General features: G+C 37.7%; 1 protein-coding gene across 2 annotated transcripts in view; it reads left to right on the top strand.

Annotated features, from left to right (window-relative positions):
• The window catches only part of ACER3 (alkaline ceramidase 3), a 185,481-nt gene extending 159,065 nt beyond the window's left edge, over positions 1-26,416 (top strand). Inside the window, exons 7-10 of one of the 2 annotated variants that reach the window (XM_029209021.1) lie at positions 16,897-16,998; positions 19,106-19,210; positions 24,076-24,121; positions 24,654-26,416. In XM_029209021.1, coding sequence (XP_029064854.1) covers positions 16,897-16,998; positions 19,106-19,210; positions 24,076-24,121; positions 24,654-24,707 — 307 coding nt within the window. In that variant the 3' untranslated portion in view covers positions 24,708-26,416. The remainder of the gene's footprint in view (positions 1-16,896; positions 16,999-19,105; positions 19,211-24,075; positions 24,122-24,653) is intronic. The other variant, XM_029209020.1, reaches the window with a different exon arrangement.
• Positions 26,417-27,544: the final 1,128 nt, after the last annotated feature.

Here is a 27,544-nt window from a genome sequence, read left to right as displayed (position 1 = left end):
TAGAGAATTGATGGATGAATGGAGAAAGAAGATGTGATATGTGTGTATGTGTGTATATAGTGGGATATTATACAACCATAAAAAAGAATGAAATAATGCCATTTGCAGCAACATAGATAGACCTAGAGATTATCATACTGAGTGAAGTAAGTCAAGCAGAGAAAGACAAATATCATACGATATCACTTATATGTGGAATCAAAAGTATGACACAAATGAACTTCTTTTTTTAAATTTAATTTTATCTTTGGCTGCGTTGGGTCTTCTCTAGTTGCAGTGAGCAGGGGCTACTCTTCGCTGCAGTACATGGGCTTCTCGTTGTGGTGGCTTCTCTTGTTGCAGAGCACGGGCTCTAGGCACTTGGGCTTTAGTAGTTGTGGCGCGCAGGCTCTCGAGCGCAGGCTCGGTAGTTGTGGCGCACGGACTTAGTTGCTCCGTGGCATGTGGGATCTTCCCAGACCAAGGATCGAACCTGTGTTCCTTGCATTGGCAGGGGGATTCTTAACCACTGCGCCACCAGGGAAGTCTCTGAACTGTTTTTCAAAATAGAAAGAGATTCACATAGAATACAAACTTATTGTTACCAAAGGGATACCAGAGGGATAAATTAGGAGTTTGGGATTAGCAGATACAAACTAGTATATATAAAATAGATAACAACAAGGTCCTACTGTATAGCACAGGAAACAGTATCTTATAATAAACTATAATGGAAAAGAAAAAAATAAAAAGAAATCAGTGAAATTTATTTTAATCCTATTATATATAACCAGTATGTCAAGATATCATCAATTCATTGTGTAAGCAATATAAAAAATATTGAAAATGTTAAAAAAAATTAATGCCTACTTTGTGGGGTTCTTATGAGGTTTAAATGTAGTAATTCATGCAGAGCATTTTCAGCTCTATGAAGAATACCCAGAGCATAGGAGGCAGTCAGTAAATATTAGCTTAAATTTTAAAAAGAGAAAAAAATACGATTGATTTTGTTTACCTTGTATTCTGCCACCTTGCTGAACTTAATAGTTCCAGGAGACTTTTGTAGATTCCTTGAGATTTGCTGCAAGTAGAGACAGTGGTTTATATCATCCTTTATAATGTATGTGCTTTTAATTTCTTCTTTTGCCTTATTGCCCTGACTAGAACTTCTAGGACTATGTTGAATAACAGTGGTGAGAGCAGCTATCCTTGCATTGTTCCCAGTCTTAGGGGAAAAGTATTCAGTCTTTTACCATTAAGTACAATGTTATCTGTATAGATTTTATAGATGCTTTTTATCAAGTTGAAGAAGTTACTCTCTATGCCTAATTTTCTGAGAGTCTTTATCCTGAATTGTGCTGAATTTTGTCAGATGCTTTTTTCATATCACTTGATTTGATCATATGATATTTTTCCTTTTAGTATGGTGTATTACACTGATTAATTTTCAAATACTGAACCAACTGTGTATTCTGAATGAACCCTACTCAGTCACGGTGTAAAAATCTTTATATATTGCTGAATGATACTTATTAATATTTTGTTAAGGATTTTTACATCTATATTCAAGATAGATATTGGTTTATAGTTTTATTTTTGTACTGTCTTTGTCTGATTTGGATTTCAGGGTAATATTAGCTTCATAAAATCAATTGGGAAATGTTCCCTTTTCCTTCTATTTTCTGGAAGAAATTGCATAGAGTTGGTGTTAATTCTTCTTTAAATGTTGGGTAAAAATTCTACACAGAAACCATCTGGACCTGTAGTTTTCTTGGGAGACCAGGATATGGCCTTTCTTGGCATATGTTCCATATGTGTGCTTGAAAAGAATACATATTCAGCTGATGCTGGAGGAACTTTTCCATAAATGTATATTAGATCATGTTGTTTGATGGTTGTGTCAGGGATCTCCAAAACCACACTCAGGTTCAAAGATTTTCTAGAAAGACTCACAAAGCTCAGAAAAAATGTTATACTCATGGTTACATTTAACCTGAGGTTAAACTGATACAGCGTGGCCCAGCACCCTAAGCAAAGAAACAAACAAAAAAACAGGCATTTACTGTTAGTCACATTATTAGTGTAAACTTTATGGTGTGGCCCTAGGTGTCAGGTATAAAAAGACACTCTTATAGAACAGGATATTTGAAGGAATTAGGCATTATCTCCCAGGAACCAGTCAAGGGCCAATCCTTTCTTTGGGATGTACAGTATTTGCACAGCCCAACCCCAATGAATTAACCATTTGCTGCACAATGGTATCTTTGAGTTTTTTTATATCCTTGTTGATTTTCTGGGTAGTTGTTCCATCAGTTGAGAGGGGGGTGTTGAAGTCTCCAAATATACTTGTGGATTTATCTATTTCTCATTCATTCTATCAATTTTTGCTTCATTCGGTCATCTACCCTGTTTTGCAGTTCTCTTGTTTGATGCATAGACATTTAGAATTCCTATGTCTTTTTGGTGGATTGTCCCTTTTGTTATCATGTAATGTCCTTCTCTGTCTCTGATCATTTTCTTTGGTCTGAACTCCACTTCATCTCTCATTAATATAGCCATATCAACATAGATTTCTTTTGATTAATGTTTGCATGATACACTTTTTCATACTCTTGCTTTCAACATGCCTGTATTGGTATATTTGAATTGAGTTTCCTTTTGGATATCATACACTTGGGTCATGATTTTGAATCCACTTTTCCAGTCTCTTTTAATTGGTTTATTTAGATCATTTATATTAACATAATTTTTATATTAAGGATTAATTCTACTATTTTATGTTTTGCTTTCTGTTTGTTCTATATTTTCTTTTTCCTGCCTCCCTGTGAGTTACTTGATCATTTTTTAGAATTCCATTTTAGTATATCTCTAGTGTTTGTGAGTCTTTCTCCTTGTATAGTTTTTTTAGTGATTGTTTTTAGTATTACATTATATATACATGATGCCAAAATCTCACCCTGTGTACACTGGTGCCAAGTCAAATATCAGAGACAGAGTTTTGGGTGAAGTAGAAAAGAATAGCTATATTGCTTTCCCAGGCAGAGGGGGACACAGCGGGCTCCTGCCCTGGAAAACTATGTGTCCCAACCTGGGAGGATTTGATGAGGGGTTTTATAGCAATAGTTCAAGGGTGGGGTTGCTGACAAGATTAGGGTGTGTGCAGCGCTTGCACTCCCTTCATCTTGTCTCAGGTGGTCTCCTAATCTTGATGAGCTTCTCTGGTCCCTTTAATCTTGCCTCAGGTGGTTTCTTGGCTGCTCCTCCCTTGATTAGCAACTGTTGGAATCTGCCCTTTAGAACTCAGGGAAGGTCATGGAGGCTGGAGACAAAGCAGGCCTCCATGCCTGGGAACCCCACAGGGCCCTGCTCGGTTTCATACATAACATCACAGTCTAATGGTGTTAACATTTTACCAGTTCCAGTGAAGTGCAGAAATCTTACCTTCCCTTTACATACCTATATTTGTTTCCTAGGGCAGCTATAACAAAACACCACAAGCTGGATAGCTTAAAATAACTGAAATTCGTTGTTCTGGAGGCTAGAAGTCCAAAATCAAGGTGTCAGTAGGGCCATGCTTCCTCTGAAACCTGTAGGGGGATTCATCCTCACCTCTTTCTAGGTTCTGGTGGTTTGCTGGCAATCTTTGGCATTCCTTGACTCTTATCTGCATAATTCCATTCTCTGCCTTTGTCACGACATGGTGTTCTCCCTGTGTCTCTGTGTCTTCACATGGCTGTCTTCTTACAAGAATTTGAGCCATATTGGATTAGGAGCCCATTCCACTACAGCATGACCTTATCTTAACTAGTTATATCTTCAATGACCCTATTTCCAAATAAGGGCACATTCTAAGATACTGGAGGTTGGGACTTCAACATATCTTTTTTGAGGGAAAACACTTCAACCTGTAACACTGCCTTTTTCCTGCCCCATTTAAAATATAATTATCTTAAGTATTTTCTCTGCATGCATTTATAACCACATCAGATAGTATTTTGATTTTTGCCCCAATCATAAATCATACTTTGGAAACTCAAGAGAAGTAAAATGTATTATAATCTAACCAAATTTTTACTCTTTCCATTTCTCTTTCTTCCTGCCTAACATTCCAAGATTTCTTCTTTCATCATTTCCTTTCTGTTTTGAAAACTTCCTTAGCCATTCTCTTAGGGTAGATCTGGCAACATATCCTCTTAGTTTTCCTTCATCTGAGAATGTCTTGATTTCTGTTTCATTCCTGAAGAATATTTTCACTGGATATAGAACTCTAGGTTGACAGTTCTTTTCTTTTAAAACTTGAAAAATGTGCCACATCCTTCTGGCCTTCAAGTTTTCTGATGAGAAATCTATCATTCAGATTGTTTTTTGCATATGGTGTAGGGTAAAGTATTGTTTCTCTTACTGCTTTTCAACATTTTTCCCTTGTCTTTAGTTTTCATAAATTTGCCTGTGTTGTGTCTTGATGTGGATTTCTTTGGTTTTAACCTGTTTGACGTAGATTTAGCTTCTTGAATCTGTGGGTTATAGTGTTGTTGTTTGTTTGTGTTCGTTATGTGTGTGTGTATGCCAGCTTTGAAAGTTTTCAGCCATTATTTCATGAAGTACTTTTTCATTCCTGCCCTCTTTTTCCTCTCCTTCTGGGACACCAATAACATGGATGCTAGATCTTCCTTATAGTCCCACAGGTCCCTGAGTGCCACCTCATTATTGCCAGGTACTGGTAGGAGTCCAGGTTCTTCCTTGCCATCTCTTGACACACAAATGGGGGAAAGAGCTCCTCATTACTGCTGAGCTGGGGTAGGAATTTCCACTCTCTACTAGGCCTTCCTGATACCACCCTGCCTGGGAAGGGCAAGAGTGCCTAATTATTTCTCACCATGTGGCCTCCACTGACAGCTCAGTGGTATGACCTTGTTACCTCTGGTCAGTGGTAGAAATTCTGACTCCCCAGTAGGTCTACTCTCATACCACCTCGTTATTACCACATGAAGATGGAAGTTCAGGCTCTCCATGTGGTCTCCACTGACACTGCAGGAAGTGGAGAGCTTGTTACTGCTGGGTGGGGAAAGATCCAGCCCCTCTCTGCTTGACATTACTGTGGCAGGAGGTTAGGGCACCTTCTTAGGGCCTGATGAGGAATGAAGTCTAGGCTTCCCACTCAGGCTTTGAGAATGGATGGGGGTGAGGCCACAGTTTTTTCTGTATTGTTTGGCTGTAGAGTGGTTATTGTGTAAGTTTTCTATCTTGCTAGACTGCCTTTTTCCTGGTTCTTTGGAGAGAGAGCAGGCTTTTGTTGGGCTGTTTTTTGTCTGTGCCTAGTGGTGTTTCTGGTTTACTAGCTTCTTCAGTTCCAACTCTCGGGTGTCCAAGGCAACAAGAAAACATATGGAATTTATCACAGTAGCATTACTCGGGTCCCAAAGTCCTGAACCAGTCTGCCTCCTTCTCTCCACCTTTCAGAGTCTTCTTATGTTTTTTATATATAATGTTCAAGGTTTTAAATTGTACTTAGTGGGAAAAATAGGGAAGATTATGTTCGTTTCATCTTCCCAGAAGCAGAAGTCTCCAGTTTTTAGTCTAGGCACCTTAGGGAAATGTAAAGAAGCATATAAAACACAGTTCTTGCCTTAAATTCAAGTCTGATAGATAGGGTACCAATACTTTTAGAAATAAATGATGGACCTATATAAAATGGAAATCCTATGAAATAAAAACGTCTTTCTTCCATCTGCTTTACCACAGCTTCTTTCTTATATCTCCATTTTGTGATCATTTTGTACTGTTCATTATTTACTTATCTCTTTGCCCAACTGGATTGTAAGTTTTCTTGAAGTCTTAGTTATCTTGATAACTCCTGGAACTCAGAATAGTGCTTATCAGTAAAGATTTTTTAAATCAAACTGAAACTCTGAAACTTCTGTTTCTTTTATTATGTCTGAGAAGATATGTGAAAATCTCTCCTGTAACAAAACATCTAGAAATTCCGGATAAGATACAATAGATGTTCTTTTAAATGCATAGCTGAGCTCAAAAGAATGTAAAGAAAATTCCAAAGCATTAACTCCAAAGGTGAAGCTGAAGACTAGACTGACAAATGATCATGACAAATCATGATCAACTTGAAGGCATTTGCAGATACCAGGAAATCAGAACTTTAGGTTTGAGATTGAAGGTAGATAGAAGACAAAGCTTAGGGCATGTTTAAGATGAGCAATTGGAACTCCCTCTCCACCACCACACACACATGTACACATAAAGTCAGGACCATCATAGAGATACTGTCAGTGGAAGCCTGGGCTAGAAAAAAATTTGCCCTTCAGTAACAGAAGATGACAAGGCAACTTGTCTTTCAGCCTCAGTTTTAGGTAGGAAATATTACTTCCCTGAGAATCTATAATCACTAGTATGCCTTCACACATGTTTGAGATTCAAATGTACATAACCTTCATTGTCTGGGAAACCTCAAGATGTAAAATTAATTCAAACTGATCCACCTTTCAGAGAGTCCCAATGTATCTAAGAGAAGCAAAAGCAAATTAACTTCAAAGAAATATACCTTAATGTAGGCCCCTCAGGATTTCCACAGATTGGCGCTCAAACATATGTGCACAATCAATAATTTTAAAACCAGAGTAGGAAATAAGCTACCATAAGCAAAAGTCAGGAGAAACAGAACAGCAGAAATAACCCCCGCAAATCAGATGCTGAAATATAAAGTAACTATTTTTTAAATATTTAATGAAAAAATAGAGAAAATTAAAATATGACCAAGGAACAGGAGATTATTAAAAATGAAATTACAGATTTGAAAAAGAATCAAAGACATTAAAAATAATCATTGAAATGAACCTATCTACAAAACAGAAACAGGCTCATAAGACATAGAGAACAGACTTATGGTTGCTGAGGGGGAGAGGGAGAGGGAGAAGGATGGACTGGGAGTTTGGGGTTGGTAGATGCAAACTATCACATTTAGAATGAATAAACAACAAGGTCCTAATGTATAGCACAGGGAACTATAGTCAATATTCTGTGATAAACCATAATGGAAAAGAATATTAAAAAAGAATGTCCGTGTGTGTATAACTGAGTCACTTTGCTGTACAGCAGAGATTGCCACAACATTGTAAATCAACTTCAATTAAAAAAATCATTGAAATAAAAAACTCAATGGATAAGTTAAAAGTAGATTAGACAGTTGAAGAGAGAATTAATTAAATGGAAAGACAAGTCTAAAGAAATAAGCCAGAAAGCATCACAGAGAAATAACATGTCTAATTGCAGTTGCAAAGAGAGAGAATAGCAAAAATGGGGAAAGAAGAGATATTCAAAGAGATAATAGGTGATTATTTTCTAGAATTGGTAAAAGACATAACTCTTCAGCTTATTACAGGATAAATGAAAGAAAATCTTTCTCAGGTATGGCAGATTTGATAGATTAGCTCATTCAACGTTGTTTCAGCCTCTTTCAAGTAAGCCTTCCTGTAATGTAGATGCTAAAAAGCTAAAACCTCTATTTCCCATCTTACCTTTGCAGGTAAGTTTTCAGGTACATTCAGGTGTTTTGCCAATCACATGTATTCACATGAGTCTTGAATTCAGAACCAAGTTAAGTGGGAAGGATAAGTGGTAGTTTGTAGGCATCCATTTACTTATATGGATCTAGGGTGTGCATCATAGCTCTGGAACAAACAGGTGTGATGGCAGCTTCCTGACTGTGAATTATAGCTAAGATGGTATGATGCTGGATGCAGCAGTTGGTCCAGAGGCTTTCCAATTCTCCAGCTTCATAAATGTGAAAAAGAAAAATATTCCTTCGGCAAGATAATTCTGTAGTAGTGTTCGTAAGTCATTCCCAGAGAGCCTAAATCTGTTGAGCATTTCTTTCAGAATTGAAACTATTAAATTATTTTCTGCTTTAGATAAAGGTATTATCTGCAGTTGAATCCTGATTGACACCTGTTTTCAAAAAGCACACTAAAATTGCTGAAATCCAAAGACTAAGATCTTAAAAACATCCAGAGATAAAAAACATATTACCAACGAAGGCATAACAAATAGTCTACAGCAGGCTTAGCAGCAGCAACAGTGGAAGCCAAAACACAGTAGACTATTACCTTCAAAGTGCTGAGAGAAATTAAGCATCAAGCCAGAATTGTATACCCAAATATCTTTCAAGAACAAGGGTTAGGTGAAAACATTTTGAGACAAATAGAAATGATGAAATTTTACTAGTACACCTCACTAAAAGACCTTCTAAAAGATATTCTTTAGGAGGAAGAGTTGAGATACAAGAAAGAGCAGTGAAGGAGAAAAAGTGAAAAACGTGTGGGACTATCTGAACAAAATATTATGACTTTAATAATATCTAATTTGAGAGATTTTTTGTTCTTTTAAGGAACTAAAATGATGACAAAATAACACGTGAGATACAAGAGAATAATCTTAGTCACATAGTTCCTAAGGTCTTTCTTATTTGGGGATAGGGTACATTCAGTGATTAATTTTGGATTTTACATGTGCTTTTTTGGTAACCACTAAAAACAGTAATTGATTTCACAATTTCAATTACAAAAACATGGAGTAAATGGGATTATAAAAACCGAATCCAAAAGAAATCAGAAGGGGGAACGGGACACAGAGAAAAGTGAGGACAAATACAAAGCAAAAAATGAAGGGGTAGAAATAATTCAAAATGTATCAGTAGTCACAGTAAATATAAATGAACAGAGCTAAGCAATTAAAAGACAAAGACTCAAATAGGGAAAAATCCAGGTATCTACTGTTCATAAGAAGCATGGTTAAAATATAAATACATAGTAATTTTTTTTTTTTTTTTTTGGCATTATGCGGGCCTCTCACTATCGTGGCCTCTTCCACTGCGGAGCACAGGCTCCGGATGCGCAGGCTCAGCGGCCATGGCTCACGGGCCCAGCCGCTCCGCGGCATGTGGGATCCTCCCGGACTGGGGCACGAACCCGTGTCCCCTGCATCGGCAGGCGGGCTCCCAACCACTGCACCGCCAGGGAAGCCCAATACATAGTAATTTTGAAAGAGAAAGATACATGCCATACAAGTATTGACTAAAAGAAGGCTGGACTAGCTATTTTAATAACAAAGAAATTTAAGGCACTATTCATAACAAATGTGTTTATTACATTGTTATTATAAGATTCAATTTACCACAACCCAAAACAACTCTAAACTTGTATGGAAAATTTTAAACAAAAATTGACAGAATTACAAAGGAGAGATAGGTAACTTACTCTATCATGATGAGGTATTTTAACACAGTAACTCAGCCCCAAAAATATGAATAAGATTGATAAAATTTGAATAACATAAAATGATTTAATATACTCAACAATTAAAGGATGCATGATCTTCTCACCCATGCATGGAGTAATTATTAAATCTGCCAATATTAGCTTTAAAGCAAAGTTCAACAAATTTTAAAGAATTGGTATCATGCATTGCATGTTCTCTGACAATTAGTTAAAACAAAACAGGATTAGTCAAAATAGCCCATATATTGGGAAACCTAAAACTATACTTGTAAATATGAGTTAAAAAAGAAATCATAATAGAAATATTGAAATACTTAGAATGGAATCATAATGAAAATACTATAAACCAAAGTAAGATGTAGCTAAAGTGGTTCTTAGAGGGAAATGTTTACATTAGGAATAGAGAGCCTGAAGAATAATGAACTAAGTATTCAACTTGAGTAATTAGAAAACAGATGAATAGAATAAACCCAATGAAAAATGAAGAATGACACTGATAAAAGGCAGAAATTAATTTAAAAAAACAGGTACAATGTTGAAGATCAACAGGTATCTAATTTTGTTCCTTTCTGAAACCCTAAGACTACAACAAAGGAATTTATTTATAAAGCATAAACCCACAAGGAGAAGACTGAATAAAATTTTAGAAGCTAGAAAGTAAATGGATTACTGCTAACTGCCTTAACTAACCCAAGAAAGCCAGATTCTAAGTCAAGAATCTCCAGTTTACATCAGAGAATTGATTCTTGAGTATCAGGCATTAGCAGCAACAGGCAGTTTGGCAAAGGAGATGGAGGAGGGGTCTAAAATAAAGAGGTTTGGTTAAAAGCTTTAAGAAACTGTTAATTGCTTAGGCTCTGTCACCCAACTGCATGCCATGGAGCAACTGCAGAAGTCTGCAGGTTTATTCTCTGGAAAGGGTGAACAGTATCTCTAGATTGGATTTTGCCAGGCACAACTGAGCATGCAAATACCGTACTGAAATCAGGTAAATTGGGTGACCTTATGCTTTATGAATGCTGAATGCAAAGACGTCTAGGCAGAATATTGAAAGAATCTTCTTATAGAGAATATGAGCAGCCTAAAAGACCTGATGATACTGGGGGTTCCCTAACAATTGGCCCAGAAAAATAACCCTATGGTGAAGGTTACCAGTCTAAAGCCCTCAACCATATGCTTAGAGCTTGTGATCACCTTTTTAGTTTTCTACTCTAAAAATGAGGAGGGGCTTCCCTGGTGCCACAGTGGTTGAGAGTCCGCCTGCCGATGCAGGGGACACGAGTTCGTGCCCCTGTCCGGGAAGATCCCACATGCCGTGGAGCGGCTGGGCCCGTGAGCCATAGCCGCTGAGCCTGTGCGTCCGGAGCCTGCGCTCCGCAACGGGAGAGGCCACAACAGTGAGAGGCCTGCGTACCAAAAAAAAAAAAAAAAGAATGAGGAGACAGTGCCAGACATATGATGAATGCATTCAGTATGAAAGAGGCCAAAACAAATAATAAGGGAATAAATCAGCTTAGAGTGAACAAATTTTGCATGAAGAAACTTCAAAAACAACAAAATGACAGCAAATATTATAATTCATTAATATTCCTAGATATATACTGTATCTATGAAGAGTAAGATGCTATAAAAAAGGAACATTCAGAGAACCCCCCCAAAGAGGATATTAAAAATATGATAAAATGAAATGAATGGTTTGAAAGGTACAGTTAAAGAAGGCACTGGAATTCTTTCTCCTGAATATACATTGTTATTGTCTTATGGTCCATCACCCCCTATTCACCAGCAAGCATCTACCACAGGAGAGGCACTAAACCCATGGTATGGTCCAGAGTAAACAGGACAGCTTGGGGCCTCAGGACCTTGGGCCCACTCACCACCACTGCTGTGGCCAAATAGCAGGTGTTTCCTTAAGTTCATGGACCACAACCTGGGGGCCATCAGAATTATGAGAAAGAAATGGAGAATAGAAGGGACTCAACAGAATTATTACTGAGCCGGAATAGAAGGACCAACATAAAAAGGGGGGAGGGGGTACTGTGCAGAGAATATGGAAGGGAGGAAATCATCACCAAAACAATTCAAGAAAATATCCTACAATTGAAATACATAAGTTATTAGATTGAAAGAACCCATTGGGTACTAAGCATAGTGGGTGGAAATAGACCCATGCCAGTTTAAGAATTATAGACAAGGACACTTACAAGTTTATAGAGTTAGAAGGCAGATATACACACAAAGGATCAGGGATCAGAATGGTTTTGGACTTACCAAAGCAAAACTGGAAGCCAGAATTATAGGATAGTAACCTAGCCAAACTGTCTATAAAATATGGTGACAAAGTACATTTTCATACATTCAAGTTCTCAAAACTTATATTCCATAAACTATTGCTCAGGAACCTGTTGAAGGATGTGTTTGACCAAAATGAGAGAGAAAACCAAAAAGGAGGAAGACATAGGATGCAAGACATAGGAAATCCAACACAGAGAGAGGTGAAGGCAATTCTCAAGGTGAAGGCAAAGGGAAGGGACTTTTCAGATGATAGCAGTACACTAGAGAGGCAGCCAGTCCAGAATGAAGCAGTGTGACTCCAGACACAGATATGTTGAGGGCATTCTGTATTATACTACTCTTGACCTGATAATATATAGGTAGTCTGTCCCCAGAATCTTATCTGTACTTAGCTTGCATGGACCATGTGCTGATGAAGTTCTTGCTCTCTCTCACGTGCCCTGCTACCTGGATAACCAAAGACATTCATTTCACCCCACAGAAGAATTTTGCTTTGAACTACTTCTGAGAGCTGAAGATTGGCCCTGGTAAGTAAGCTTAGAAGGAGAAAATAGAGAGTATCCCACCCCCACTGATCATATCCCTGTCACATCTCAGCACCTGGCCCACACTGCAGTTCTGCCAAATGCCTTCACTATGCTGAACTCTGTGCTTCCTGGGACTCATTCTTGCCTCCCTCAAAAGGGGCAATGATAAACTCAGGAAAGCTGAAGGCGTACTATGACTCTCTTAAGCTCATCTCTGAGAACCTTCATCAAACAATGGCAATAATGTCCTTTTCATGCACAGCCAGGTTTGTGCTTTCCTGATGATTTCTAAGTTAATCACCCCTTTCATTTGTTTATGTGCAAATACTTATAGTTAAAATAACAGAATATAAAAACTACATGGTGATAGAAATAGATTCAGAGAAAGCATTCTGAAAAATTCAGCTGCTATTTATGATCTAAATAAACCACATAAACAAAATAAAACCCTTTACAAACTCAATAGAATGAAACTTTCTCAACCTGTAAACTACAGCATCTAACACATTTAGTCATGAAATGTTTTTAAAAGTTACCTTTAAAATCAAGAATAAAACAAGGATATCCATTGTCACCACTTCTGTTCAATACTACACTGGTGGAAGTCCTAGCCAACATAGTGTTTGCAAATGACATGATCGTGTACAGAAAATACCACAGAACAGGTACCAAAAAACTACTAGAAGCAATAAGTGGAATTCAGCAAGGTCATGAGATTCAAGTCAGTATTCAAAAATCATATTTCTATGTATTAGCACCAAACAGTTGGAAAGTGAAATTTTTGAAAGTACAATTTACAGTACCATCAAAAACATCAAATGTTTAAGGATTAAATTTAGCAAATACATGCAAGCTCTGTATATTGTGGTGAACAGTTTTTTGCTGAGCAAAATTAAAGAAGCCCTAAATAAATAGATGTATCATTTTCATGGGTTAGAAAACTTCAGTGATATTAAGATGTCAGTTCTCTCCAAATTGATCTATAGGTTCAATGCAATCACAATCCAAATCTCTGCAGGCTTTTTGGTAAAAATTGAGAAACAATTTCTGAAATTTACATGGAATGCAAAGGACCTAGAAGAGCCAAAACAATTTTGAAAAAGAGCAACAAAGGGGCTTATCTACAGAACAGAAACAGACTCACAGATGTAGAGAACAGACTTGTGGTTACCAAGGGTGGGAGGTAGGGGTGGGGAATGGATTGGGAGTTTGGAATTAGTGGATGCAAACTATTATATATAGAAGGGATAAACAACAAGGTCCTACTGTATAGCACAGGGAGCTATATTCAATTTCCTGTAATAAACCATAATGGATCAATGCAATCTCTATCAGATTACCAATGGCATTTTTTACAGAACTAGAACAAAAAATCTTAAAATTTGTATGGATACACAAAAGACCCCGAGTAGCCAAAGCAATCTTGAGAGAAAAAAATGGAGCTGGAAGAATCAGACTCCCTAGCTTTGGACTACACTACAAAGCTACAGCTATCAAGACAGTATGTTACTGGCACAAAGACAGAAAGATAGATCAAGGGAACAGGATAGAAAGCCCAGAGATAAACTCATGCACCTATGGTCAACTAATCTATGACAAAGGAGGCAAAAATACACAGTGGAGAAAAGACAGTCTCTTCAATAAGTGGTGCTGGGAAAACTGGACAGCTACATGTAAAAGAATGAAATGAGAACACTCCCTAACACCATACACAAAAATAAACTCAAAATGGATTAAAGACCTAACTGTAAGACCAGACACTGTAAAGCTCTTAGAGGAATATATAGAAAGAACACTCTTTGACGTAAATCACAGCAAGATCTTTTTTGACCCACCTCCTAGAACAATGGAAATAAAAACAAAAACAAATGGGACCTAATGAAACTTAAAAACTTTTGCACAGCAAAGGAAACTATAAACAAGACGAAAAGACAACCCTCAGAATGGGAGAAAATATTTGCAAACAAATCAATGGACAAAGGATTAATCTCCAAAATATATAAACAGCTCATGCAGCTCAATATTTTTTTAATAAATTTATTTATTTATTTTTTTTATGGCTGCATTGGTTCTTCGTTGCCGTGCACGGGTTTCTCTTGTTGCAGGGCATGGGCTTTGGGTGCGCGGGCTTCAGTAGTTGTGGCATAGTTGTGGCTCACAGGTTCTAGAGTACAGGCTCAGTAGTTGTGGTGCACGGGCTTAGTTGCTCCACGGCATGTGGGATCTTCCCGGACCAGGGCTCAAACCCATGTCCCCTGCATTGGCAGGTGGACTCTTAACCACTGTGCCACTAGGGAAGCCCGCAGCTCAATATTAATAAAACAACCCAATCAAAAAATGGGCAGAAGACCTAAATAGACATTTCTCTGAAGAAGACATACAGATGGCCAAGAGGCACATGAAAAGCTGCTCAACATCACTAATTATTAGAGAAATGCAAATCAAAACTACAATGAGGTATCACCTCACACCAGTTAGAATGGGCATCATCAGAAAGTCTACACACAACAAATGCTGGAGAGGGTGTGGAGAAAAGGGAACCCTCTTGCACTGTTGGTGGGAATGTAAATTGATACAACCACTATGAAGAACAGTATGGAGGTTCCTTAAAAAACTAAAAACAGAATTACCATATGACCCAGCAATCCCGCTACTGGGCATATACCCAGAGGAAACCATAATTCAAAAAGACATGTGCACCCCAATGTTCATTGCAGCACTATTTACAATAGCCAGGTCATGGAAGCAACCTAAATGCCCATCGACAGACGAATGGATAAAGAAGATGTGGTACATATATACAATGGAATATTACTCAGCCATAAAAAGGAACGAAATTGGGTCATTTGTAGAGACATGGATGGACCTAGAGGCTATCATACAGAGTGAAGTAAGTCAGAATGAGAAAAATAAATATTGTATATTAACATATATATGTGTAATCTAGAAAAATGGTACAGATGAACCGGTTTGCAGGATGGAAATAGAGACACAGATATAGAGAACAAATGTATGGACACCAGGGGGGGAAAGTGGGGGTGGTGATGGTAGTGATGCGATGAATTGGGAGATTGGGTTTGACATATATACACTAATATGTATAAAATAGATAACTAATAAGAACCTGCTGTATTAAAAAAAAATAAAATCCCAATAAAATAAACCTACATTAACACATCAAAAAAAAACATAATGGAAAAGAATATGAAAAAGTATATATATATATATATGTGTGTATATATATATATATATATATATAACTGAATCACTTCGCTGTACACCAGAAGCTAACAGAACATTGTAAATAAGCTATAGTTCAATTTAAAAAAAAAACTTTTTAAGAATCCAAAAAAAAGAAAATGAAAGGCAAGTCACAGACTTGGAGAAAATGTTTGCAAAATATATGTCCAACAAAGGACTTAAAATTAGAATATATAAAGAACTCTTACAACTCAATAATAAGAAGGCAAATAACTTTTTTAATGGGTAAAGATTCAACAAACACCGTATCAAAGAAGATACAGGAATGGCAAATAAACATATGAAAAGATGCTCGGTAGCAATCATTAGGGAGATAAAAATTAAAACCACAATGGGTGGGCTTCCCTGGTGGCGCAGTGGTTGAGAGTCCGCCTGCCGATGCGGGGACACGGGTTCGTGCCCCGGTCCGGGAAGATCCCACATGCCGCGGAGCGGCTGGGCCCGTGAGCCATGGCCGCTGAGCCTGTGCGTCCGGAGCCTGTGCTCAGCAAAGAGAGAGGCCACAACACTGAGAGGCCCGCATACTGCTAAAAAAAAAAACCACAATGGGATTACCTCTATACACATACTGAGGCAACTAAAATGAAAAAGACTGATGTCATAGCAAGTGTTAGGTTGTAGAACAAAAAACACTCCTACCCTGCTGGTGGGAATGTAAAATGATACAATCACTTAGTAAAACAGTTTAGCTGTCTTAAGTTTAACATTCACCTGCCAGACAATTCAGCTCTTCTCGTAGCTTTTTACCCAAGAGAAATGAAAGCATATGTCCATACAAAGAGTTATTTATTAATGTTCATAGCTGTTTTATTATAGCAAAAAACAAAACACAAATGTCCACCAACATTTGGACAGATAAATAAATTGTGGTATATCCATATAGTGGCATACTACTCAGCAGTAAAAGGAAATGAGTGTTGATACACATAGCAACATGGATGAATTTCAGAATAATTAATGCCAAATGAAAGAAGCCGTATAACAAAGAGAACATACTGTATTATTCCATTTATATAACATTCTAAAAATATATATAAACTAAGCTTTTGGAGGTGATGGATAAAGCTATAAAAAATACATTAGCTATACCTGTTATTTTGGATAACTCACCAAGCTTCAGTTCCCTCATCAGCGAAGCAAAAAGAATAATACCTGTCTCACAGAGTTCATTTGAAGATTGTATTCATGTGTGTGTGTTTATGTATATATATTGTGTGTATCTAATATACTGTAGTACCTGACTCAGCAAATGACTCAATTAATGTTCTTTCTATTCCACCACCCCTCTGCCTCTTCCAAGTGACTGATAAAGTTACTGGGTACTTTCAGATTACTCTCTGATACACTTAGCAAAGTCTTAGTGGCACATTTTTTTCTTAGTACCTTTTAATGGCTAAATGTAATAGGCAAATGTATTAGAGAATTTAATAAATAAGTTTGCTTTTAATACTTATGAAAACCTTTTCCTCTCATGACAGTGATGACTTCAAGCTCTCATCATGACATGAATTGACAAAATTTCATTTTGCTTTTTTTTTTACCCACAGGGTTTATCCATGGCTTAGAGGACTGGGTTATACATCCTTGGGTGTATTTTTATTGGGATTTTTATTATGGAACATAGATAACATCTTTTGTGATTCACTGAGGTAAGATATATTTTCAATCTCTGAAAAGTATTTTTGGAATCTATTAAGCAGACCATTTCATAGGCATATAGAATTATTAGTGCACTGAAGTGAATTTTTGGCATCATTGAAATTAAAAATATACATATAGCACAATAAAGCTAAATTCTGGGAATCCTTGTTTAAATTACGTAAAAATTTGGACCTAAGAATATTCCATAACATCTGTAGGAATTTTTTGTGTATGCATTGCAGTACTATACGGTTAATCAAATATTGACTAGGGCTTTGAAATCTGCCTAATCTGCTTTACTGAAGAAGTAAGAAATAGGAATGATTTGTAATAAGCATGTGAAATACGTGTATATAATTTTGTACTTTAATATGCTTAATGTTATTTTCTAAGAAAGGCAAGTATTCCTTTTTACTACCTTTTCAGCAATTATATATTCACTGGAATTTTAATCTTGGGTCTCTGGACTCTAGTCTGTCACCTAAGACACTGTCTGTCTGGGCCTCAGTTTCCATAAAATGAACTTGTTAAGTAGGTTAAACTAGTGGATCCTTCCAACTCAAAATTCTGACTTAATAGTTTTGCATAATCATGGACAACAGAGGAATGTATTGAATAGCACCACAAAAAGGCAATCAGCAAAATTCAAACTGTGGGAACTCTATAGAATGAATGACCTAGTCTCTTAAGCAAATAAATTGCAGAGGGGGCAAAAAAGGGAGGAGGAACATAAGATTAAAAGAGACTTAAGAGATATTATCAACCAAACTCAATGTAATTACTTTTTTTTGGATCTTGATTGAAACAAACCAAGTGTTTAAAAAAAAAAAAAGTTTATGATCAGTAATCGAATATCTAATGATGTTAAGGGATTATTATTAATCTTTTAGGTGTGAAAATGGTATTATAGTTATGTTTTAAAGAAGTTTTAACCTTTTAGAGGTATATACTGAAATATTTAGAGGTAAAATGATAACAATATCTGGGATTTGCTTCAAAATAATATGGGAGGGGAGAAGTTTAGATAAGCTGGGTAATGGGTACATTATTATTTTGCCTACTTTTGCGTATGTTTGAAATGTAGACTTTACATGCACATAAGCAAATAATACATCTTGCTTAAAAAACTAAGATCTAAGTGAGTGGTTCTGAATCAGTACCATAATATCCATCAGAACCCCAATTGGGGCTTTTACAATGCAGAGGTAAGTCATCATCCTCTGGGTGAGATCCTCTGTTTCTACTAAGAAATAAAGTAGGTTCTTAAAGATGTCTGCAAAATTTGTGGGGATATCTAGAAAATAATTTGGTGTTTCACATTGAATTTCCCCCCTCTAATAAATGAGAATATTAATATGATACACACTTAATCCAAAGATCTAGAATTTGAGACTCAGCTGTACCACTAGCTGAGTGACTGGGGCAACTCAATAATCTCTCTGCGTTTTAGGTTCCTCATCTTGAAAGCAAAGATTATAAAGCCACCTCAAAGACTCACTATGAAGTGAAATAATATTATAAATACAAAAAGACTTTATAGACTGTTTGGTGCTCTTCTGAAATGATGGTTGTACATAGGGCATAGAAAAAGCTCGTGTCTAGTTTCTTGAGTGAATAGCTAAGTTGACCAGTGTTTCCCAAAGTGTTTTTCCAGGAAACACTTGTTCCGTAAGGTGTTAATAAGATATTACCTGAAAGAAGGGTTCCATGTATTAGTAGGTTACATAAGGTGTTAATAAGATATTACCTGAAACAAGGGTTCCATGTATTAGTAGGTTACCTGAAAAAAATGAAGATAACCTGTTTAGTTATGGTAGGACTTTTTAAAGCCTATAATTTGTTAATATGCATTACAAGTCTCCAAGAGGGCAATAACCTATGTACTGTTTCCTACATTTATTTTGACCAAAGAGTCATTTCTTCATGGAACTTCTGCTAGGAATACTGTTCCTCATAATACACTTTGGAAAACAATACAGCAGACATAAGGAAATTAAATAATTGCCATGTTTGAGAATGACATTTCAAAATTTCAAAATGCTCTAAGACTGTCAGCATTAGTTGTTAAATATAAAAAATAATTGACATGCATATTTTCCCCCCCTCTCCACACAGGAACTTTCGAAAGAAGGTGCCACCTATCATAGCTGTTACCACACAGTTTCATGCATGGTGGCATATTTTAACTGGCCTTGGCTCTTATCTTCACATCCTTTTCAGGTAGGAAATAGACTTTTTTAGCCTAGTATTGGAGTGTTTCTTTCTTTACTCTTCAAATACAACGGTGTCACAGACGGAATCAGAAACTTATGTTCCAACTTTGCCTCTGCCACCGGGTGATCTTAAGCAAGTCGCTTACTCTCTCTGAAGCTGTTTTCTCATCTTTAAAGGGTGACAGCTCTAGTAACTGACCTCTGGCACATGATCTACATTTTAAGTAGATCATTCATCTCCTTTTTTAGTGCAAGTAGGATATAAACATTTCCATTTCTTGTTGATCATCGTATCTTTGTTTATAGAGAACAAATTTAAGGGGAAAAAAGCAGCCAGATCCCCCGAGTAGGGACTGGGAAAGCACGAGTATCTGAAGTCCCCAACTTAATTTGTCTCCTTCCCTGAAATAAATTGGTTGCCACTTTTCTTTCCTTGTTCCCCTAATAAAGAACTTGTTGGGGCTTCCCTGGTGGCGCAGTAGTTAAGAATCTGCCTACCAATGCAAGGGTCATGGGTTCAAGTCCTGGTCCAGGAAGATCCCACATGCAGCAGAGCAACTAAGCCTGTGCGCCACAACTACTGAGCCCACGCGCCACAACTACTGAGCCCACGCGCCACAACTACTGAAGACCACGTGCCTAGAGCCCATGGTCCGCAACAGGAGAAGCCCATGCACCGCAGTGAGGAGTGGCCCCCACTCACCTCAACTAGAGAAAAGCCCACACACAGCAATGAAGACCCAACACAGCCAAAAAATAAATAAAATAAATAAATTCAAGAATTTGTTGGAGGTCAGCCATTTATAGCAAAAATGGAATCAGAATTCTCTCTGATCACCCTGCTCAAATAATACGTCTGTATCACTCTTTCCCCTTAGCAAGCCTTATTTTTCTTCACGGCATTTATAACCAGTCATGTGTTAACTTGTTTACCTCCCCCAACTAGACTGTAAGTTTCTTGAGAGCGAGGACTTTATCTTATTCACTGCTACTCTCCCAAGTGTTTAAATCAATGCCTGTCACATAGTAAGCACTCAGTATATATTGTTAAATGATTTAATGAATGAATGTGTACATATTGATCTCTTTACCAGGGGATCAGTCTATGTTTAATCTCAAATTCATCTCAAGAATTGAGAGAGCCGAAATATTTATGGAAAGGGGAAGAAAATTTTCCTTTGAACCAATGTGAAAATTTACTCTAGTGAAATTTTTAGAATACCTTTTAAAACATTTGCATCTCACCTGTCTAGAGATCAACTTATTTAGGCAACCTGAATTTAACTACTTGAGAATGATATAAAAAGAACTTCTGGGCAACCAAATAAAGATCACTGAATTCATACTGTGAAGATCTCAAGGTTATTAATTATGGAAGAGTTCTTTAAACTCTGGCTCTAAGTATAATTATTTTATTTTTTGCTACTTCTTACTGCATTGAATATTTGGATTCTCAGCCCATAGAATATTAGAAATAACTATTTAAGAGGGAGGGTTATGGGAGGAAATGCTTGGGGAAACTGGCAAATGATAGAAAAGGAGAAACAAAAATAACTATAAAGCAAACCCAAGAATTAAAAACTTGGCACTTTAACACTGCCTACGAAGTCCCAAGGACATAACTGCAGTGTAATATAATACAGCAATGAATACTTCTTGCCTGACAGATGGCTTGCCTCAGAGGGAGCATCTCTAGAGAACCAGGTGGAAGCAGTGGGGCCTTTTATAACCTAGTCTCAACTCAAATTGTATCACTCTCACAATACTCCATTGGTCAAAGTCATAGAGTCTGTCTCTTGACAGGAGGAGTATTGAAGAATTTGGGGACTCCAAACTCATGTCTGAAAAGGAGGCACTGTTCAGCTGGAGCTGGTATCTGAGCTCAGAGGAAAGTCCCTATGGGGCTGAGACCCAGGACTCTTAAGAAGGGTACTTCTGGGCTTCTTTGGTGGCACAGTGGTTAAGAACCCACCTGTCAATGCAGGGGACACGGGTTCAAGCCCTGGTCTGGGAAGATCCCATATGCCATGGAGCAGCTAAGCCCGTGCGCCACAGCTACTGAGCCAGCACTCTAGAGCTCGTGAGCCACAACTGCTGAGCCTGCGTGCCCCAACTGCTGAAGCCCACGTGCCTAGAGCCCATGCTCCACAACAAGAGAAGCCACCGCAATGAGAAGCCCATGCACCGCAACGAAGAGTAGCCCCCACTTGCCACAACTAGAGAAAGCCCACATGCAGCAGCAAAGACCCAATGCAGCCAAAAATAAATAAATGTATTAAAATAATGGTACTGCTGCTACAGGAAAAAACTGTTGCTGCCACAGTGATGGAGTGTTGTTAGGATGCTCTTCACAAGAACCACAAGCCAGTGGCCCTCATAAAAATGAAACAAAAATGAAAAGTCCTTTCTTTCTCCTCCAGCTTTTCAGTCTCTCTCAAATGCCCTAATTAGCAGAGCCTCTTAGGGAGCATCTGGCAAGACAGGAATGTAGTTTGTAGTCTCATCTCCTTCATCACAAACAGGATGGAATATAGAAGAGTGGATTTGGAGCTGAGATACATTAACTTAACAGCTGACCCATCTGGTGAGACTAAAAGAGAAAAGGGGAAAAGCATAAATAACCAATATCAGTAATGTAACAAGAAACATCACCACAGATGCTGCAAATATAAGGATAAGGAGGTATTTTTAACAACTTTGTATGATAGGTACTTTTGTTTATGTTTGAAATTTTCCACAATAAAAAGTTTGAGTTTTCAGCTCATAGCTTCATCTGGGCTTGATATATATTATTCCTTTAATACTCACGATGGTCCTGTTTTACACTTGAGGAAAGACAGGCTCAGAGAAGTCAGGTGCCTCACACATGATCTTAGTGTTATTGCCTGGATTTGAACCCAGAGTTTTCTGTCTCCCCAGACCAATCAAGACCTTAGAAATCAACTAATATAACTTCTTAATTTGATGGTGAAGGAAACTGGGGCCCAGAGAGAAGTGACACTCAAGGTCACTGGCTAGTTGGAGTAGAATATATTGGATAATGATTAGACAGCACCTGAACTCAAATCCTGCTTCTAGCATTTACTAGCTGTAGCACCTTGAATGAAATATTTGACCTTTTTTGAGACTTTCTCATATGCAAAACAGGAATAATAATACCTACCTAGTAGGGTAGTTTAAGAATGAAGTGTGTATAAAGCTCTGGGTCCAGTGCTTGCCCCCATGCTGTAGGTACTTAACAAATAGTTGGGAGCGGTGGAGGTGACAGCAAGGGTTGGAACCCAGGGCTTCTCTGCCCCAGTCCAGGACTCTTCACTAAAGAGAAGAGAAAACATGGCAACTTTCTTTTAGAGATTAACATCTGAAAAATTGTCAGAGTAAGATTATATTCTAAGACAGTAAAGTATTCATAATATATGATGCTTCTCTTTACAGTTCCAGGTTTGGGTACATTAGAATGGCATCATAGCCACACTAAGTTACTCAAATTCAAACATACGTGCTCTTTTTCATTCTCTTATTTAAAGGAGAAAAGTTTTCATGCTATACAGTTATGTTTTGCATACGCACTTATACCATATATTACTATTCAAATACAGTTAAATCGTGTACTGTATAGAAACTATGTATGCTGTTAAGTTATGGACAGTTTAATAAATTTTTCAGAGATAAATTTAACTTTATTTTTGCTGTACGGACTGATATATTAGAATCTGATCTCATCTTTATTTTTTTTTTAATAAATTTATTTATTTATTTTTGGCTGCATTGGGTCTTCATTGCTGCACACGGGCTTTCTCTAGTTGCGGCGAGCGGGGACTACTGTTCGTTGTGGTGCACAGGCTTTTCATTGCAGTGGCTTCTCTTGTTGCAGAGCACGGGCTCTAGGTGCGCAGGCTTCAGTAGTTGTGGCACGCAGGCTCTAGAGCGCAGGCTCAGTAGTTGTGGCGCACGGGCTTAGTTGCTCCGCGGCATGTGGGTTCTTCCCGGACCAGGGCTTGACCCCGTGTCCCCTGCATTGGCAGGCAGATTCTTAACCACTGTGCCACCAGGGACGCCCAGAATCTGATCTCATCTTTAGAGGTGACTCATTTTAAAGGATTCTCTGAAGAAGTGATACCTTCCTGGTTATTTCATACCTGTATTGTAATCCTGATAGAGCTGGTATAACCGTTTCTAAAATATTCTAGGAATACACTACCTTAATTCTTACTACCATATATCTTCAGAGATGAAACTGGCAATCATGTCATGAATCACTTCAAGCACGAGCAGAATGCTCCCTACTAAACTACAAACATCCTGAGGTTACAGTCTGAGAGCTGATCATTTCTGTCTTCCTTAGGATCTTGCCAACTGTTCTGCATAGAGTAGGTCCTCAAAAAACGGTTGCTAAATGAACAAAGTTTATTTGTCAGTGTTGCTTTTTCTTTGTATATACAGAGGCACTGTGGTTAAATGTGTCAGTAAGCCAGTTTGCGTGAATTTAAAAACTTGTCTGAACTTATTTACAAAACAGAAATAGACTCACAGACATAGAAAACAAACTTATGGTTCCCAAAGGGGAAAGGGGGTGGGGAGGGAGGGATAAATTAGGAGTTTGGGATTAATAGATACACACTACTATAAATAAAATAGATGAACAACAAGGATCTACTATATAGCACAGGGAACTATATTCAATATCTTGTAATAACCTATAATGGAAAATAATCTGAAAAAGAATATATATATATATATATATATATATATATATATATATATCTCTGAATCACTTTGCTGTACACCTGAAACTAACACAGAATTGTAAATCAACTATACTTGAATTTTTAAAAAATTTGAAAAGCTTTCCCCCCTCCCCTTTTCTTTCAGTTTATATACAAGAACACTTTACCTGAGATACAGGCCAAAGGTGAAGGTAAGTCCACTTCCTAGGGTGTGTGTGTGTGTGTGTGTGTGTGTGTGTGTGTGTGTGGAGGACGGAGGTAATGGGAGGATGGGATGGAGGTGGAAGAAGGGGGTGGGGTGGAGATGTAGCAGAGAGAGAGTACAGGCTTTGGGACCAGATGCTCTTGGATCTTAAGTCTTCCACTTACTGCTCTATGACCTTGGGCAAGTCTCTTTTCTTTAAGCCTTAGTTTCTTCAGTAGTAAAATGGAGCTGTTAATAGCTACATTGTAGAGTTATTTTAAAGATCTGAGATGATTTAAATGCCCAGCTCTATGCTTGACAAAGTAGATGCTTAATATATTTAAATAAATTAAATAAAAATAGTTTCTGAGATCTGGTGTAGACCTACAAAGAATATGCTCTGCTCAGGTTATTAATACCAGGGCAACCACTAGCAAACCACTGTAGTCATAGCCCATGGGTTCTTTTTCATCCTTTTTCAAGGATAACATGGAACAATTTTATCTTCTTTCATTTTGTCCTAACTTGTTTCCAAACAGTTTCTCTTCGGAATCTGGCCGGTGATCCTGTTTGAGCCTCTCAGGAAGCAGTGATGAATTATTTCACCAGTAAAACAAAATAGCACGTACCATAGGCCGGGTCAAATGATTAAGGAAATCTTTAGAGATCTACACGTTCAAATATATCATGACCATCGCAGCAAAGGAGTGACTTTCTGACTAATGCTGCCAGCCATACAGAGAATGAGGAATGGGGCTTGTTGGATGTTTAGCTTGTGTCTTTATCTCATTTGTCTTCCCCCTCCTCACCATCACCCTTAAGATGTTTCAAAAGAAACAGACATGATGTGTATGTATATACTCGAATGCTGGAAATATTGGGCTTTTCTTAACAGGTTAACAGTTTGTGCTGATCATAGGAAATTAACCTTTTTCTCTTTTTTGACAAGGCTTGCATGTGAATTAAACTTTTCTTAATATTTGATTAAATAATGAAAACAGTCAGCTAAGGACTGGCAAAACCCCATATCCAGATGGCCAGCTATGAGGCAGCACTTAGCTATTTCAGCCTTGATTTATATTTTTGTCATAGTAACCTCATGGATGGTTTCCCAAGGTAAAAAAAAAAAAAAGAAAAAAGAAAAAAGAACTATCTGTGGGATTCTGGTAGTTCTTCATTGTCTGCCTCTGTGCTGGTCCGAGTGTTATAAGCAAGCTCAGACCTGCCACTGGGTTCTATACTTGTCACATTCCAGATTTGCGGTGGGCTCTGGGATGTCGTTTGTGGTCACAGCCCGGCAGGGTGGGTGGGTCATCTTGTAACCTTTATGAAGGTCACCAGGACACCTGTAGAATGTTCCACCTCCACCCAGTTAAAGGTGGTTGCTCCGTTTCCTTTGATCTTTGCAGATCTTTAAGTTGTCACTGTTTTTTATGGCTAGGCAAACATGATTGGTGGGCAAACATATTTCATCCTCCTAGAATAACTCATTTGAAGTTACCAGTAAATGTCGTTATACTCTGACTTTTAAAATTATGCAATATTTTCCAGTTTTCAGAGAGGCCATGGTTATGCCCAGGGGAATGTGTTGGGTGAACTAGAGCTAAAATGATCAGGATCTTACGTACATAAAGCTTATTAGAATACCTGCTCCTTCATTTTGTTGAAGGAAAGAAATATAAGGGTTGAAAACAGCTCTAACTTACTTGAACTTGTAACAGAACTACCAAAAATTAAAGTGCTAAGACATGGCAGTGAAATCTCATTGTAAGGCAGCTAGTTCTAATGTGGATTTGAATGTATAACAAATTGAATCACTCTTCACAAACATAACACCTGCCTGGAATAAAAACCTGATTTGACCCCTTTGCTCATATATCACCATATTTGTAGCTCTGTACCATTTAGCATTTTTACAACTTTTCCCTGCTTATACATTATTATAAAATCCAGATTGTTTTTACTACATGGTGTCATTACCCCAGACTAAATTCTGAGCTACGGCTTCCAAAGGAAAGTCACTTTTTTTTTAAGCAAAGGTATAAGACACTTCTGTTGTTTTTCTAGTATTCAGTAAGAAGCCTTGGTACAAATTTAAAACGAATACAGATTTTGTTGTTTTTCTTCACTTGCTGGCCTTAGTTTTAGTCCAGGTACTCTTTTCCTTACTTTAGCATGCCAACATGCCATTAGGCAGATACTTCCCACCTGCTTTTATGATCCTCCAGCAAGAAAAACACTTGCCAAAATATAAATCTAAAAGAACTTTGGTTGTGCCTTAGGAAAATATAAACTAAACAGTTCCAACACAAGCCTGTAAGACTGTTGTTTATTTTGCCACAAGATTCTGGTGTCTGGCTACATTCGTGTGCAACTACGTAGGCTGTCAGTCATCTAACAATTTTTAATGAGTTCATTTGTTTCACACCATTGTCGTTTTTGTACTTTTCACTAAGAAATACTTCTGTACAAAGAATCTGTATAAAAACAAAGGTACATCCTTCCTAACAATGCTAAACGCTGTGAGGCTAAGGTTCTGCAGTATTAAGGTCAGATTAAGGGTACAGAGAGCATGCCCTGACACTGAGGCCCTTTAGAGCAGTTTGTTGAATGAGCAGTTCAGCCACTGCCACCTGTAGTTTCTTATTGAATAAAGCTGTCCAGCACCTTAGAGACTTGTAACACTGTGGCCAAGTCTTCAAAGACCCTTGTTTCTGTTGTAAAAACAAACGGCATGAAACTGCTCAGCAAATAAGTTTTAGAAGGGTTGAGCAGAAAGCAGAGACTAAATCCAGGCTCTTTAATTTTCCAAGTTAGTTTTTGTCTCACACATGGCTCCCTTTTTAGCAACCTAAGTATTAGCACACTCAAGACTTTGTATCTGTGCCATATCAAGTATTGTGGAAATACTGGGGACCTTTAGGATATTGCTAAATTGTCTTTATTTCAATATGGCTTAATTTTTTTCCCTTCTAGGACTCTGGGTTGTATTATTACAGGGTTGGGTTATTACCGTTCCCCCCCACACACACTTTATTTTCTTGAGAGAGTCGCCGTTAACTAGAGTGTACAAAAAAACCTGTTTCCTTTTGAGCAGATGGTGGCTTGTGTGCATATCAACTGATGTGAAAGGTGCTCGTCTCTGAGCCCTATAGCAAATTGTATTCTAGAAGACATTAGTACTTTATGAGGATGTGAAAGAAGCAGTTAGCTTGCACATTTTATTGTACTACCTATGCTGCCATTTTCACTCCAGAAAATTGAGAGCAGTTTGACTCTTTTTAAGGAAAAACTAGGTGAAAGGTGGTTGTGTTCATCTGATTGGTCACTCTACCTGCCTACCCCTTCACACCTTGGTGCTTTCATGAAACATTGCCACTCCTGAAGTGATCTCTTTTATCCTTGTGATATTATATAAATTAATGATGAA

This window comes from Monodon monoceros, unplaced genomic scaffold (assembly GCF_005190385.1).
Source record: "Monodon monoceros isolate NGI ecotype Baffin Bay Population unplaced genomic scaffold, NGI_Narwhal_1 Super_Scaffold_7, whole genome shotgun sequence".
NCBI lineage: Eukaryota > Metazoa > Chordata > Mammalia > Artiodactyla > Monodontidae > Monodon > Monodon monoceros.
Note: the sequence above shows the minus strand (reverse complement) of the source record. Positions and strands in the feature narration are given on the sequence as shown.